Raw genomic sequence first — 17,301 nt, 5'->3', positions numbered from 1 at the left:
CATTTCTAAGCAGCTTGAATCCAGGTTGGGAATGACGTTTCCATAGTGCAATGTGAACGGAGGAGTAAACTGCCAGGAACTGCTGACAGTTGATCTTTGCTTCTCGATTCTTCTTGTACAGACTTCCACCTGGCGCGCACGTCCCGCAAAGACCCTTCCCCTGGGTTTGGTTTACAGTCAGTTCTCTTACAATCCCATGCATTAGCAATATGAGGAGGAGAAGACACGTGTTCAGTGCAAAGGTCATTCAGAGCTGCGTTTCATCTCTGGTTTCAGGATTGCAGGAATCCAGCTTGTTACTGCAGCTGCTTTTCCGACTGTGCGTGTCATTGGATACATGCGCTAGAGGGTCAGAGCGTATTAAATACCTAGCAGAAATAAAAGAAGCAGCTAATTATTGTTCCATTCCAACACGAGACTCCTTGGACACAAGTCATCATTACCTGAAAGCACACGTGGTTTCTTGGGGGAAGACGCAGGAGTATTCTCCGCTAACAGCAGCGTAGCTACTCCAGAGTCACATCAATGCAAAGGGGAAGATTTGGCCTGAAATTTGCTTTGGGGTAGGACATCTACCTAACCAGTTTCCAGATTCCTGTTGTGTGCTATATACATCTGGCACAATAGCCAGACAAAAAGGCATGCTCCTGTGAATAAACAGATCTATTCGTCATTAAAATGCCACTACGAGATGTACATTTTGTCTTGCGCTCTTGCTCATAAAGTTGCCACAGTTTTTCAACTAATTTTCACTTATTTTCTTGAAACTGTAGAGCCTAAAAAAACCCAACACAGCTCATTTGCCTGCAGAAGGATTATGAATACATCAATCTGAGGAAGAGAGTGAACCTGGACTCTACATCTCACAGGGTGGGAAAACTACAAAACCAGAAGAAAGCCATACTAGTTCTTATCCAGGAAGAGCACACGCCAACTGTAGATGCTTCCTCAGCCTGACAAAGGGTATTTATACCCAAAAGCTGGCAAAGAAGAATTTTTCCAATGATCTGAGTCAGTTTAATAAACGATATCAGATTTACCCAAAAAACCTTGTCTGCCAATGTCCTTAGACCAACACGGCTACAACCTGTACCCCTATACTAATAACAAACACTTTCTTATCCATGGGGCATCCTCAACTCTTTCAAGCAAAGTCATCGAAGTGAAATAGGGAAGGTTCTTGGAGAAAGGCATGAACCATCTCAAGCTTTAAAAACAGACTACACTTAGCAACGTTCACAGACCACCCAGCATCGCAGCGCACGTGGTTGGCACTCGTTTCATACGTACACGATATCATTGAGTTCCAGGCGCGTGTCCGGAGGTGGATTGATTAGGACATAGGACAGCGTGTTCTGGTGATCATTCATTTCATCTGCAAGGGGGAAAGAAACAGAGTTGTTATGCAGACGACTGGCCTGTCAGGCGGTAACTCTCGACAGGATTCAGCAGCGAACATTCAGCAAATCACTTCCACGCTCCTAAACCTGGGGAACCACAGGGGCTGGTGGACTTCCCAAGGGATTACGATTACAGAAGCAGTTGTGCTCAATAATGAGCATTCAGTGGTGGTCCTGGACCAGACATCCAGTGAGCGCACAAGGTTTGTGCCCTAAGCCCCTGGACAAAGACTACTGCAATAGAGATTGGTGGCTCATAGGTCTTTGGGCCTGGTTTTCCTTCCCATCCTGCCCATCTCCAAACACCAGCAGGTATTTAAATCAAGGGGAAATGGGCAAGACGTGTTTACCCGAATTGTTTTTGTGGCTGGGCATGTCTCCCAGAGCAACAAGCCATAGCTAGCTCACTCACATGATGCAGTGCCACAAGCAGGTGGTGGAAAGGAGTGGGGTGAGGAGCACGATGCCATTCAGAGTCCCCACTGCGTCCCCGGAGAGACGGTGTGGGGTGTTGTAGGAGGTGGGTGTCCCCTTCCCCTCCACACAGACTAGCAGGGCTGGCTCGCATGTGGGAGCCCTGCCATGACTAAATATCCTGAGTTTATCGTTCTGGTCCAGAGAGAGTTAAGCCTGAAGGATAGGAGCTCTGTCCCTCAAGACAGGGGATGTCCTACCATTTGTGAGCACCCAGCCTGATAAAGGGAGAGGCTGGGGTGAAAAATTGGGCTCCCCTTCTCACTTGGGCTGGGTCCTTAATAATGGGCAAACTCTTCTAACTAAAGTGGGGCCCCACCGGCTGCAGGGACTGCAAGAAGGCAAGGCTGAAAATGCAGCAGGCACTTCCCTGCCTCCTTGACACAGCCTGCCAGCTTCTTCCTTTCCCCCAGGCCTCCACGCTCAGACTCCTGAGCCAGCTTTCCCTTCTGCACAGCCCTGTCAGAGCCCCTGGTGCCAGTCTCAAACCCCCTGTCTGCCCCCAAGAGCAATGTAAGCATCTTCAGTGTCTAATGGCAAACTGTTGGAGCCAGGCCCTCGCCTCACCCATTCTGCAAGTATACCCAGCCCTCTTCCCTAGCACCATGCCAGCCAGGCTGCTTGGGCGCATGCAAGTGTCTGAAGGCACTTGGAGGGGATTTCAGTCCTGGACTATTCTTAGCGTTGGTCCTAGAACAGGTGGCATCTCCAAAATAAGGAAAGAGCTGTGCTTACCTTGTTTTAATGCATTAAAAAAGATAGAAAGATGTTAGTCTTATTGCACTGGGCATTCCCCACAGATTTCAATGTCTGTTCGGGGCAGCTAGAAAGCCCCGAGGCTGCTCTGATCTTTGCCATAGGCTCAGATTGCCCCTTGTTGGTCTGCTTCACCCATTCCCTGTCCTCCCAGGAGCACAATGTATTTAATGATTATTTCTTTGGTCTGCCCAAAGAAAACGCGGTGTGGTTTCAGAGCGAAAGGGAGTGCAATCAAGGGAGGCAGTTAACGTCAAGGGAATTCAAGGGCAAAGCTCCAAGTTTGGAAGAACAGGAAAATCCAACAGAAAATATTCATGGCCATCGATATACGAGCCTGACAGATTACCTTGGAGAGCCATATTCTCTGGAACAAGCCATATCAATTGTGGTAACAAGCTCACTGCATGAATACACTTATTTGCGCAGCCTTTCTTTACATCGCATGGGTGTTGTGCAGACCAACCATCTTTGATCTAAATGAGGGGGCCATGCCTTCTGCTTTTCAAACAGCTGGGTAAAAAGGTGATGAGTGAAACGAAGGCAAGTGCGCCGGTTCAGCGATCAAGACAATTATGTGGATAAACACATGGCACCGTACGTGTAAATGGGGTCGGTTGCGGTTGCACAAATAACAGTGTTTATACATTCGGTGACAAAGTGCAGTATGTACAGGATGGCTCATGAGATGGAAGGTTAGTAGAGAGGCTACGTCAAGGGCAGAGAAGCAAATAGGACAGTTACATGAACTCGCTGCAAGGCTTTCCACTGGGACCTCGTTTCCCACATTAATCAGAAATATTGCCTCTCTAGAGCAAAACAGTCGGTCGTGTCTATTAGACCTTTGGATTTTTTGACGTTTCAATCAAGACCTTATCTTGCGGAGGATGCTTAATGGTACCAGAGTCTTGTCTTGCAGTGGCTGAACCTTCCTGGACAGAAGGTTTGTTTTTGCTGTTTACCTTGCCTACCTGCCCTTCAACCTTGGTTACGTCTCCCTTGGTTTTGATTACTACAACACACAGATCGTTCTCTTCAAGTGCAATGTCTAGTGGGTGCTGGGAGATGCTTCAGTACCCAATTTTGCATGCCAAAGGCCCGATGCTTGTAAAAATGGGTCAAGCAGAAGTCTGAAGTTGGCCTGGCTGAGCAGCCTGGCCAGATGCACGTGCAAAAATGCATGACCGCTGCTGACAGCTGATGTTTGAATTCAAGGGCAGAGGCACTGCTTTGAGGTTAAATCTGAGGAATTTACTTGCCAATAAATACATTCAACAGGCTTTGCAGCAGCTTCTGCTTGCACAGACAGCATGGAAGCACTGATCAAGACTGGTCTGTGCAATGCAGCTTAGGGAATCCGGCCGTGATGATGGGGATGCTACAGCTCACATCATTTTTACTCTACACATTGATGTAATGACAGGCTTTCCATTGACAAAGAATCATGGCTTCAGTGGCCCCCAAAAAGGCACAAGTGCACGGCCCATAGCTTCCGCAGCTGATGGAAAACAGCTAAGCCACAACAGTCATGCTTGACTTGCCACTGCAGAGAAATACTGTGAAACCTACTGTGGCGATAGATCTGTACACCTATTCAATGACCACATAGACTAGCTATTCCCGGGATCCCACTAACACCTGCCTTGAAAGACCTAGGGCAAGCAAACTGATTTGGGAAGTGCTAAGCATGGCTCTTTCCTCCCTTCTATGTTAGAGCTAGCAACAGTGAAACCTCGGCAAATTTAGATGTTTCAGGGGTCCCCTTCTCCCTGCCCATCTCCTTCCCCCACCCATGCCATCTGAGCACTGCCCCACTGCCATCAGCTCTGGCAGCCTCGATTGACAACCTCTCACTCTGCTGTGGCTGGGACTCTCCCCATTCTGCAACTCGTGCTCCAAGAGAGTTGAAAAGAGCAACTAGCTTTGACAACAGCTACTCTTTCCACTTGGAGCGGAAAACTGGCATGCATTTATTTGCATCTTTGGAATGAAGGGTCCCCAAGGAGCAAAGATGCTTGAGACCTGGGTGAAGGGCACTGGTGAAAAGGGGAGCATCACACAGAGCATCAGCAGCGTTCATCCTACCAGGACCGCCTCCGCAGTAACCAAGATCAGCTGTTTGCTTCTACAGTGGCCCAGAAAGGGACGGCATCCCTCCAAGGTGCATCACGGTTCCTCGTGCCTCTCTTACCTCAACTTTACTGCAACGCCCTTGCTGCGATTAACCCAGAAGGTCACACCGTCGGCTGCAGCATGTGCAATAGGTGGATTCCTCTTCCATGGCACACACGGAGAGGAGCACATTATACCTGCGTTTCATTCTCTCCGCTCTCAGCCAGTTCACTGCCGGGTGCAGTTCTGTAATGCCCAACAAGTCTAACCTAGCAAAGGCCTTTCCCCATTGCCTCCTTCACAGAACTAGGCTCTGGTGGAACATCTTAGCTCCCTGCCCCAAGCGGATGCCCACAAAAGCCAAAGGACATTATTAAAACCAGGTCCCAACCTGCAGGACTTGATCCCACATCTAAGCCCAAGCCTACGCACTTGCACACTTGCAGAACAACCTGAAAGACGCTCTTCCCTGCGTGGCATCCCCACTAAGTACAGGCCTGGAGATTTCTTGGAGGTGAGGTGAGTTCATGCGGAGGGTTGCGAGTGACGTACTCCCTTTTTGGGGAAGATGCTGGTTGGTACCATGCTAACCTACGTCCAGAAAACCAAAAGGTTGAGCCAGCAATCAGTACTCAGAGCCGTGGCACAGGTCGGTTTTAGACTATGCTCTCGTACCAGTCACATCCCAATGTTTAGCCTTACAGTGGAGAAGGGCAGAAGAATGGAAATGGACTGAGTGCACAGGTAGAAACCTCGAAAACCTCTTACAGCTAAGGTTGTTCCAAATGTGCAGCTGGCCAAATGAGGGGATAAGAGGCCTCTGGTTGAGGCAGGCTTTCCTGCTCCATGGAAGCAGCTTTTCCTAGCAAAACCATGCATTAGATCAAAGCATTGCTAACCCACCAAGTATATTGCCATATTGTCTCCTACAGGTCAGGGCCTCCGCCACTCTCATCGTTGCTTTCTCATGAGACCAATTTAGAGTGGCCAAACAGAAACAGAGCCTGCTAATTAAAAAAGAACCTGAGCTTGTAGATATATCCATCCAGAATTCAAATTGACCGAACAACCAGATTTTCTCTGTGCATATGTTTGGCTTCTCCTGATTTATCCAGTTGTTAGGATGCATTTTTCCTGCTCTGACATTCTGGACTGTGGCAACATGATTTTTACAGGAGAATAAATCAAAGGAAACTCACTGAGGCATGGACTTCCCAAGCATGGGCTGACTAGCTGGCAATATACTGTATTTGAGTGGGACTTCCATGAAACCACATTTGGGGCCATTTCTCTGATGAAGCACACAATTAATAGGAAAATGCCAACTTTTCACCTTAAGTGTGGGCTAGTAAAGGCCGGAGATTCTCAAGTGGTTTATAATCTTTGCTCATCTTTGGGTTATTTGGTTAAAAAAGGTTTTGGCATTGCCAGACCAGTACTACAAAAAAACATGGGTTATATTTTGGTTTTGCTTTAGCCATCAACATTATGAATTTTGATGACACTGATCCATAGTTAACATCCCTTCCTGCATTTATCTTCACTTAAATGCTATGATATTTTTACATGCAGCTTATGTATGCAAGAGCGACACAGGACAGCAGGCTGGTATCGCCCACTGAGTTAAAGCTTAATCTAGCATGAAATTCAATTCCTACTCAGAGGTTTGGACGTAGGGGGTAACTGCAAGTCAATGCAGCAGTGTTGGAAGGGAACTGTTCCCTCGGACACCAAATGAACTAGGTAAAACGTGGGTTATAACTGATGAAGCAAAGGTTGCTGCTTCGACTCAAGTTGGGCCTACACTGATCACTTTGGGGGGAACCATTAAGAAAGCATAAATGGTTGGGTTAAATGTTAAGGGTCTCCCCGAGAGGAGTTTTCAGATGAAACAGCCAGGAAAGCCTAGCATTAACAAGACCTTTAAAAATGGTAGCTGGCCACCAGACTTTGATCAGTCTGCCCTTATCTGAGATGAGAAAATATTTGTATTTTGATTGTGTAAATGATTTAAAGGCCCCCCAAAGGCTAGATAACCATAAAACAGAGGTTCTGTTGGGCTCTATCTTTCTGCTATTTGTTGAGCAAACCAGTCTGGGACTCATTCAATCCTGCACCAAAGCCCATATTCCCTAGCTCATGGAGGCCACAATTTATCTCAAGCCTACTTCGTTTTGTCAAACCCTCCCCCCAACCTCAAACTCTCCAATTCCCATTGGTTTCCACAAATGGAAATCAATTCTAATGTGCAACTGCTCACTTTGGAAAGAGGGATTTCTAAAGTGACATTTTGCAGATGGAATTGCTCTGCATACTTCGAGCTAGCAAACAGTCGCCGAGTTTTCTGTCTCTGTAACTTTTATTGGCTCTTCCATTTGGGATGTAATACAGAGCAGCCTCTCTCTCACCCCGCTCCTGCAAGCGAGTGCTTTAAAGGTTTGCATCAGTCTAAGGTGAAAACTGGCAAGAGGCAGTTTTAGTTGGCATGATCTTGTTACGCTGTGTGCAGCGAGTCAGGCTTGACTCCCCGGGGAAAAGAATTACCTTGCAAATATCCAAGGTTTACCCGATTCATCACATCACTGGCTGTTAAATTTGCTACATCCTCTACAGAACATACAGAAAAAAGGTACAGACATAAACAAAGAGAGAGAAAGAGAGAGAGAGAAAGAAAGAGAGAGATCAGCAAGCAGTGATTTGGCAAATATTAGAGACAAGCTCCTGAGCTTCAGTGATAAAATGGGCAAAAGATAAAGAAAGGGGGGAAAGAAGGCAGACTAATGTGCTCTGTCCACGACGTCATGGGTTTCTGGACAACAACAGGTGGGATGCTGTGATGATGTATTCAGAGCACCACACCAAATGCAATGGGGTCCAAAGGAGCTTCAGATTTCATGGCACATTTCCTCCTCTTTATACCTGGCTTTAAACAGCTTCCCCCTCTTCTCAAGCCACGACACTTGTGGTGTTCAAGCTCAACCTGCCCTACATCCAAGGCAGGCTCTCTAGCCAGCATACCCCAGCCTGCAGCATCACGGTTAGACACGACGTCCCTTGTGCGAGGTCTGGCCCCATCATAAACTCTCTCATGCAATTATTTGGATTTTGTCTCGGCTCTTGGATCCAGCATTGCTCCTTGACCTGCTAGGACACCCGGGGCCCGCTGTGATGGGGTCTAGCTTTCCTAGCCAGTTCACCCACCTGGACTTTTGCCTGTCCTTCAGACTGGATGTCCAGCAAAGGCTAGAGGACTGTACGTGATTGGGGCAGCAGGTCTTGAAACTTCACCCGCAAAGGAGCCTAGAAACCTTCTGAAAAGGTGGCTGTGCAAACAAACCCTATCTTTGGGCAACCTGAATCCACATGCCTGTCTCTTGGATGGTCTGTATCTCAAGGTCTTTAGCAGCTTTTGCCCGTTTGTAGGCACAGATTTTTTTCCATTTGTCTAATGTTAAAGGGAGAGAAAATATGTGATCTTTGACTCACTTCTTCCACTACTTAACAGACGTCAGGTATCCAGGTGGTAGCCATATTGGTCTAGAGGAAAAGGCAATCAGGGCTTGTAGTAGAGAAGATATCTTTTATTAGACCAACAAGATTTTTGCAAAAACATGTCTTTAATTGAAATTAAAGAAACCCAAAAGCTTAAATTTTTTTTGCAAAAATCTTGTTGGTCTAATAAAAGATATTATCTCTATCACAAGCCCTGACTACTGAACAGATGCTCTTGCTGCCCCTCATATAATATCCCAGGGCATCATTATATTAAATTGTTATAATTTCTGTACCTGTCTTTAAGACTTCAGCATCCCAAAGCACTTGCCCAGCCCTGGTGGTTACCTACAAAGAAATGAGTCCTTCGTTTGCATATTAAGAGGAGGAAACGCCAACATCTAGGGTCCAGGCTGTGAGCGAGGGCTGGAAACACAGCTGAACAAGAAGCAGAAATGCGTGGGATTTCTAAAGCAGGGGCAGCAGATTGAGAAGAAGTCCTACTCTGGGCTGTGGAGGACACATGGAAATGGCAGTACATGAGACACGAACACACATGTTGTTCACCGCTCCAACTGCAGACTTTCAGCTGCCATGCAACTGTTCCTTACATACAAAAAAAGGCGCACAGACAAATGACCATGGTGAGGTCTTTTAAGCATGTAAAAAACTCAGCGCAGTCCCCGCTATGTAGTTAGACCCTAGATGCAGCTTTGGTTACAATGACAGGGCACCATGCAATTACCATCTCCGCAGCCACTGCGTTTGCTCCGAACGGTGTCATTACATGGTCAAACAGAATTAGTGTCCTCTCATCGTGTATCTACCAACACTTCAATTCAGAAGACAACAACAGTCATCACTGGTGCAACATCATCACTCCGACTTTACCGTCTGTGACTCTACAAAAGGCTCAGACCATGCACGACTACATGATGTGTGGGACCAGGACTTAGAGCCACCCCCGATATACGTCTCAAAACATCACCGTGCCACTGGATCCCTGCTCAGAAGCAAGGAACAGAAGGGAAAGATGCTCCATGATCCCACGCCTGCCTGCCCAACCACTGAGTCCCTTAAATGCCTGTGAGAACAAGCTTAGATCCTACCAGGACACCTCTGATTTGAAACCCATTGTACCTTCTTCCTTGATCCATTTTGTGGAACCAACTGTGCAAATGGTTATGTCCATCCCAAACCCAAACACTTCGCTGTGTTGCATCTATTTCTTCCCTCCCGTTCATAGCCAGAAAGGCTGCAAGAAACAAACCTCAGAAACCTTCTTAGCAACTAGGAAACCAACCCCTGTCCTGTGTCTTGTTAGGGTCACCCCCGTTGCACAATTCCTCAGTGCACAAGACGGTGCTTATGGCTTGTGTCATCCTATATGAGCCTAGCTGCTACTTTGAGTGTATGCAGGAAGCCATCGCCTAGGGATGAAGAGGACAAGCTTTTCTAGCATGGAGGCAAACAGGCAGCAGCAGCAGCACAGGATGGCTAAAAGAAAGGAAGAAAAGAAAAACAAACACACGAGAGAGCTGGGGGCCAAAGACGTCATCATAACCAAGGGATTAGTGGATTATTATTGTCCAAAAAGTTGAGAGATGTCCTTAGCTAGTCATCGCTTCTGCAGAGATAGAGAATGGGTCATTTAGGTGTCTGTGCCCCGCACCTGGACCTGCAGACCAGGGACACGCACAGTTATTGCAGGTGAAACAAATGACATGGGCATCCACAGTTATTTGAGACCACAGAAACGAGGCCAGTGGCTGAGCACATGCCCCTTATAGCCTTGATTCTGCAGGACCAAGAGCGGAGCTGGTTGACAGGGCAGCTGAGTGCAAATGCACTATGCAGAACTACGAACCAGCTGGAAGGTGAGACTGCGCTTCAGGATATTTATGCCCTGGACATGTTGTGTTCGATTAGGCTGGGTGCTAATTCATGTGATCGGCTTGCAAATGGGATGCGCTGCTGGAGAGACCATAAAGCAAAACCCAAACCTACTCACCGTACCCCGTGGTGGGCAAACCCAGGTGTTTCATCCGGTTTTTGACGAGCTCCGAAAGCTCCTGCCTTTCTGACCTCCTGTACAGACTCAGTCTCTGCTGGCTGATCCACTCGGCCGTCTTGCTCGTGTGCTTGTTTCCTTTCCTGCTCAGCCGGCGGGCCCACTGCATGCTTTTGCGCCGTAGCAAGGGGTGCTCAGACTGGTCGCTGGAGCAGGAGTTCCTGTGATGGCTCGTCTTGATGCTCCAGTGCTCCTTGACATCTTTGGTATCCTCGCAATCCTCAACATTGATTGAGATCTGTGACTGGAAGCCCCAGCAGTTCATAAGGGAAAGAACTAAAATGCCTTTTTTCCCTAGCTACATTGGGAGGACCCGACTCCAACAGAGTTGGCTGTTCCCAGCACCATGGCTGGAACAGTCTCTCATTATGGCCTGCAATCTGTTGCTATAAGGGGACCCCCAATTTTGGGGGAGACGATGACACTTGCTGATGAGGTCTCATCCTCAGGATGCCCAAGGAGCTGAGTTTCCCTTCACTATCTTCTCCCCTTTACCATAGACATGACAAGCGCTAGTCCAACATGCAACGTAAGCCACCCAGCACGGTGTGGATCCGTCTATTAGCACCACAGGTTGCAGCACATCTAGGAATCAGATCGCATTTAGCTGCATGCCAACCTTCAGCTTACTGCCGCAGCTTTCTATGAGCCTTTCAATCCACATGTTTTAAAGCTGAGGCTGGCTCTCTAATCAGCTGTTCTTATCTGAATGACATGTCACTGCATAATTCACGGAGGGCTCTTGCTTTCTTAGTCTTAGCAGTCTTATCCTGGAATTATTCCTAACATAAGGGATAAGAAATGGGTATGTACCTAGCATTTTAAAGATGAAGATCCAGAAAGTGAGAGTTACCTTCTAAAAATCCTGTCATTAGGCTGAATGAAACCACTCAAGCAAAGAACCACAGGCTAATTTAGCCAGGGATTAGCATTCACATTCAAAAGGAGAGCCAGCAGTTGCTTCAAAGCGGTAGTTCAGGGCCATGTTCTCAAATAACTGTGCTACCTAGCGAGCAAGATGAGCGCAGTGGCGACTGAAATATTTTGGCAACTAAAAGATAATTGCAGAAATGCAGCCATGCACTGATATGTAGATGAGTGCTGGGTCTTGACTCCCTGATCAAACAGGAATTTTAGGGGATTTTTTTATTTCCAAGATGGTGCGTGTTCTCATTTTGACTGAATGTCTCAGCTGTTAAAGAGGTGGCTTCCTTTAGCCTAGATGAATAAGAACCAGTTGCCTTTTATGACTCAAGGCCTGTTCTTCACGCTTTCCTTTAGGATGTCCTACTAGGCACATCTGGGCTGCTGCTGCCTCATTTGGGGTCTTAAGGAGCAAGCCCTGATGTCTAGAGGAGGGAAGTCATTCCCTTAGTCTGGGCCTTGGTGGTGCTGATAATGAAGAGGGTGTGCAAGTGTCCAGAAATGAAACCCCAACATAAAATGTGGGGACTTTAACTGTGCGGTGGACACACTCGTAAAGCTTGCAAGAGGGGCAGAAGGACCTTGCACCGAGCCGACTCAGGGGGCATTGATTTTATCTCCTTCCCCTCACACTTTCCCTGCTCTCTCTTGCCACTTCCCAGGCCCCAAAAACCCAAGGCCAAAATAAGGGGCAATGGTCTCAAGTTGCAGCAAGGGAGGTTTAGGTTGGATATTAGGAAAAACTTTCTGACTAGGAGAGTAGTAAAGCACTGGGACAGGTTACCCAGAGAGGTGGCGGACTCTCCATCCTTGGAGGTTTTGAAGACTTGGCTCGACAAAGATGATGTCACTGGGGCTGGTCCTGCTTGGAGCAGGAGTTGGACTAGACGTGACCTCCTGAGCTCCCTTCACATCCTCATTTTCTATGATCTAATTCATACAGGGCCCTCCAGTAAGCCAGCCAAAGGGGACATTTGCATGGGGAAACCTGCTTCCCAAGGGAGGTAAAACTGGGCCAAATTCTGGAAATCCCCTTTTCTTTAGCACCCAGCTCACTGGATTGCTCACAGCAAAGCTCCCTGCCAGGTTACATTAAAGCAGCCAGTACTATCTGAAGCAGAAGAAGATCCCAGGGAAGTTCTCCCAGGTTTAATGCAAACGCTACTCACCTGCGCTCTGATGTCATGAGGCTGCATTTGGAGGAAAGAAAAAAAAAAGTCACTATGCATAAGAATGAATGCGTATTAGCGCTGGCTCAGCCTGTCCCTGACCAGGCCTGTGCTACCAAGCTCTGTCTGTGTACGTAGGTTGGCTACAAGTGTGAAAATATCCCTTTCCCCCCATAGTCGATGTGGTTATAGCAGGAAAACCCCTGTTGTGGACAGAGCAATGTTGACATCTGAGAGCTCTGGTCACTCACGGAGGTGACACAGCTATGCCAGCATCCCCAGACTGGTGTCATTACAGCAGCCGAGACTAATGCAGACAAAACCTCTCTCCCCAGTCTCCAATCTCTAAGCATCTGTTCAGGAGCTGGAAAGCCATTGAGAGCTAAAGAAATAATTCATCATACCCTATCTATGGCAATCACATGTTCAAAGCACTGCCCAAAATGCAGTGAACTCTAAAAAACCTACCACGAGGGTGCTCTGATCTGCATTTTATACACAGGGGCACTGAAGCTCAGAAAGAGCAGGAGCCAGCTTTTTTAGGTCATTTAAAGACCTAACACCCGCCAAAGCCAGCAAAAGTGGGTGACTCAAACACCTTTGAAGATCTGTCTTTAAGTGACATGCCCACGGGCATGCAATGAGTCAGTAGCAGGGCAAGGCCCCAGGAGTGCCCAGCTCTGAATGCAGCATTTATCGCTGTTTGCACCAACATGTATAAGAGGCTAGTGTTATTCAAGTTACTGCAATGCACCATTCAGGCACCAGCTTCTCTGCCTCCACTGCATACATGTCCTCTGACAAAAGAGACTCAACACAGACATCAAAATTAAGAGAGAAGAGCAGTGAGTCAGCACCGGCATCCTTTCTGGCAGGTGTTTCCAGCTGTTTTGCACTGAACAAATGCATGTAAATGGAGGCTCTATATAACTTTATTGCATCCCCCTCTGTTCCACCCTTTGGGGATGAACCCTAGTCAATATGAGTGCCCTTTGGCTTCTGGCAGTGTGTCTCAGCCATCCCCATGGTCATGGAAATGTCTCCTAGCAGGTGTCTGAACGCCCAGTCCCTCAATGCAGGTTACAACAGTGCAGTTCATCGGTGGCTCTGAACTCCCAGTGATAGGGGACCTGGCCAGCCTGATGGACCCTATTTCCCCAAGAGCTCTTCAACAAGCTGTGGCCCTTCCTCACCTCGGAGGTTGCAAACATGTGCGATTCGGTCCTGTAGATCCCAATGGGAATCTCTGCACTGGAAGAGCAGAGCTTCTGGAAGAGGCGGCCGTACGTCCGGATCCACAGGTCATCTTCAGTGATCTTCATCTGTCCAGAAGCGGAAAAAATAATAGAACACTTAGATAACACTACTGGGGCCAATACGTAGATGACTGCACTGCAAACAGTCATCTACATATTGGCCCCAAACAGGAGTCAGTAGCAGGGCAGGATGGAGTGGCTGCAGTTTGGATATGGATCTGAACATCTGCAGGGCTCCAAGGTGTCTGGACCCAGGGGCCGGGGGTCTTGGTTCCTATCCAAATATCTCAGGCAGGGGTACTTTTATAAACTTAACCTCTAGCATTAGAACTTAGTGCAGGTGACTCAGAGGAAACACTACACAGGCCTTGGCCCTGGACACCAGACACTTGCACAACTGCAATTTACTCTGGCTTTGGGACACCGATATAAATTGCATCCGCGGTCTGAGCAGATGGATGCCCAGCTATTCTGGGAGAGCACCAACGTGAAGGGAAGCAGATAAGGGCCTGCACACCAACAGCAAACAGCTATCCCAGAATAGCTCTGCACTTGTATCACTTGCACCAATGCAGTTTTCCTCCCCATTACATTTTTTCCAAAGGTAGGGCTCAACATTATGTAACCGCCCCTTGATGAAGCTCCTAAATTATATTGATGTCATGTGTCCAAGCCCCTACCTAACCTGTGTGATCTCTGCTTCTTCTGGAGACTCCCCATGGCGGCTGCAATACACCCAAGGACAAACAAGGAGACCGTCAGGACTGTGTCCTGGGAGGCCTGTGCGGCGGGAGGTGGATGTCCCAGATCTAATCCCCACAAATGACTGTAAGGTTTGGATGCGTGAGCAAACCCACTATCTCGAGTAACCACAGTATGCAACAGGGTGAAATCAGCACTTACTGCGCAGAGGTAGCCTGAGCCCGGCGTGGTGTCGAGGCCCAGTAGCAGCCTTGTGATGGTGATCATGTAGTCCTTCACGAAGGACTGCAAGGACAGGGACGGGGGAGTCAGACAGGCCAAGAGAAGGCTCATTTGTTTTGTTATAATCAATTTATCTTGATTTGCAAATGTCTGGGTCATTTAGGGGGGGAAATAAAGCAGTGGATCCATTCTCTGTTCCCTTCATTTCAGTTCTTAAACCTGCCCATCACCAAGATATCTGGGCACTGTCCTGAGATGCATTAAGCAACCTACTCTAGTCTGTATGGCTCTTTCCTTCTCCTCCTCTCCCAAGGGAAAATGATGCAGGGAGCTGAGGTTCATGTATGTGTTTGCTACAGTGCTGCTATATCAAGCTTATTATTAATAAGAATTATTCTTCTCTACAACATGGGAGACAAACATGGTTAGCAAAGCTACAGAATATGCCCTCAAAAGCAATGCAGCAAGAGCACAATATGGAGCAAGTAATGCATCCAAGTGGATGATAGCTCCCTAAGTTAGACACGAACCATATGCAGAATCGTGGGGAAAGTCAGACAGTATTAGAGGAGGAAACATTGGCCCACAAAGAGCACATGTGGAGCTCAGAGATTGATGGTGGCAATAGATGCCCCCCTTGCTAGGAAGGAAAAGGCCAGTACTGGGATGCTTGGAGATGCAGGTCTTTCTCGGAGTGGGGCACTGTGCCTTGTATAGACAGAAATACAGCAAAGGCATCTTATGCTCCAGGGTAGCTCTACGGCTGCTGGAACGGCTGTACGGCCCACTCAACCGCTTCACCTTTCAAAGCATTTGCAGCAACAAAACCTGTCCTTCTGACCTGGTACAGCAGCGTATCCAACATGCTGATGCTGAACACCCTGCCAGCGGCGAATGGGAGCCGGAACATGAATGCCAGGTTGGAGCCGTTCTCTCGCTCTTTCTGCGGAGGAAGGAGAGAGAATGGGGAGATGAGGAGGATGTGTGCACCGGTCAAGAGCAAGCCATGCCACCCACTTTGTTTCTCATGTACTTCCATCCACATGTAGTACAATGCTTCCAAGCCCTGGTCTCAAGAGGGGCTCAGCCCTTCTGCTTCTTCCTAGGTACACTTTTTTGGGTAAAAAATGCCTTTTTTTTTTGATCAAAATGAAAATTTTAATTTAGGTAAGTGTAGGTTTCCCTTCTTCAGGAGAAAACAGACACTAAGAACTGGAAAATGTTGTTGAAAAAATGTTTTTTTTGCCAAGAGGTTTTTTTTTTTGTAAGTAAGAAATTTAAAAATCTTTATGAGAATTTGCCTCTGAAGTGATCTATACACACACACACACACACACACACACGTTCCAGCAAGGATAACTGCAGACTCCAGGTCTTTCTTCAACCAACAGGCTCTCTCCCAACACCAAGGCCGGTCCAGCAAGTCTTAACCTCCCCCATCTCAAAATGTTAGACTATTCTTGGATCATTAAAAAATTAATAAAAATTGTTATCACATCTCCACTGTCCAGTGATGAAAGATTGAGCCTTGTAGAAAGCCTGTAATGAGGGGCTGGCCAAGCTGTGGATGAAAGAGCATAAAGCTTCCCCTTGCATTTTAGGGAGCTCTGGGGAGAGGAGCAGACCCACAAGACACTGAATGCACTCAGCAGCTTCACTGAGCTCTGCAATGTGCTTTGTTTGCAGAGACCATGCTCCTAGATCAGTGGTAGATGCTTCATGATGCTCTGTTTGCGTGTGAAGAGAAGAAAACTCCATCCGTCCTTCACATGTGTCGTTTGGGGCCTAATGGAGGTCAAGGTTGCTCATGTGGGTCAGAGCACAAGGGCCTAGCCAGAGACCATCCCTGCCTCAGAGAGTTGGCAACCTCGCAGATAAAGGAGGGCTATTATATCTCTGTTTGACCTGGGTGCAGAGAGTAAGTGGCTTGACCAAGGTCATGCAGGGGATCCCTGGCAGAGGTAGGACTTGAATGCTCTCATTCATTTTAACCATCCTTTCCCCCAGCACAGTGTCTTTCATACGGGGTCCACCAACGCCAGGTTCACTGCTACAGGGGATTCATCCTATTCAGCGGCTGGCCCACGCTCCAGTACCAAGGCATGACTGCCTAACCCCTGCACGCAACCACACTGCTCGCTTCCCTCGGCCGTTAGTGCTCCTGTTTCTCTGGAAATCTGAGCTCTGTCACGATCCTGCCTGCTTGTCCCATCCCCACAGATACCTGCGCCTCGTCCGTACCTCTGCTGCAGGAGCTGTCTGGCGGGACTTGCAGCTGGGTGGGACGGGGTGGCTGTTTTATCAATCACAGCGAGAGCCAAGTCCAGCAAGACAGCACGGGGGATGGATCATAGAAATCACAGACAATGAGGGTTGGAGGGACCTCAGGAGGTCACATCCAGTCCAACCCCTTGCTCAAAGCAGGACCAGCCCCAACTTCATCATCCCAGCCAGGGCTTTGTTGAGCCAGGTCTTAAAAACCTGGATTTAAATGACACCACCTCTCTGGGAAACCCATTCCAGTGTTTTATTACCCTCCTAGTGAGGCAGTTTTTCCTGATATCCAACCTCAACCTCCCTTGCTGCAGCTTAAGCCCATTGCTCCTGTCATCTGCCCCCACTGAGACCACTCCAGCTCCATCCTAGAACAGCTTGAGGAACAACCTAGCGCCCTTTCAGGGATTACCCTTGTTGATGTAACTCAAGTTAGGAAAAAAGATGGC

General features: G+C 47.9%; 1 protein-coding gene across 8 annotated transcripts in view; it reads right to left on the bottom strand.

Annotated features, from left to right (window-relative positions):
* Positions 1-234: 234 nt before the first annotated feature.
* Positions 235-17,301, bottom strand: part of KCNT1 (potassium sodium-activated channel subfamily T member 1) — a 169,440-nt gene continuing 152,373 nt past the window's right edge. For 5 of the 8 annotated variants that reach the window (XM_090021363.1, XM_090021364.1, XM_090021366.1 and 2 more), the window contains 8 exons: positions 15,420-15,521; positions 14,558-14,641; positions 13,592-13,720; positions 12,399-12,419; positions 10,246-10,549; positions 7,287-7,349; positions 1,291-1,375; positions 235-368 (listed from right to left, as the gene is read on the bottom strand). In XM_090021363.1, coding sequence (XP_089877489.1) covers positions 248-368; positions 1,291-1,375; positions 7,287-7,349; positions 10,246-10,549; positions 12,399-12,419; positions 13,592-13,720; positions 14,558-14,641; positions 15,420-15,521 — 909 coding nt within the window. In that variant the 3' untranslated portion in view covers positions 235-247. The remainder of the gene's footprint in view (positions 369-1,290; positions 1,376-7,286; positions 7,350-10,245; positions 10,550-12,398; positions 12,420-13,591; positions 13,721-14,557; positions 14,642-15,419; positions 15,522-17,301) is intronic. The other 3 variants (XM_090021369.1, XM_090021370.1, XM_090021365.1) reach the window with 2 other exon arrangements.

The sequence above is a fragment of the Crocodylus siamensis genome, chromosome 11, assembly GCF_052110815.1.
Source record: "Crocodylus siamensis isolate JL-2025a chromosome 11, ASM5211081v1, whole genome shotgun sequence".
Lineage (NCBI taxonomy): Eukaryota > Metazoa > Chordata > Crocodylia > Crocodylidae > Crocodylus > Crocodylus siamensis.
This window is presented reverse-complemented; position numbering and strand designations above follow the sequence as displayed.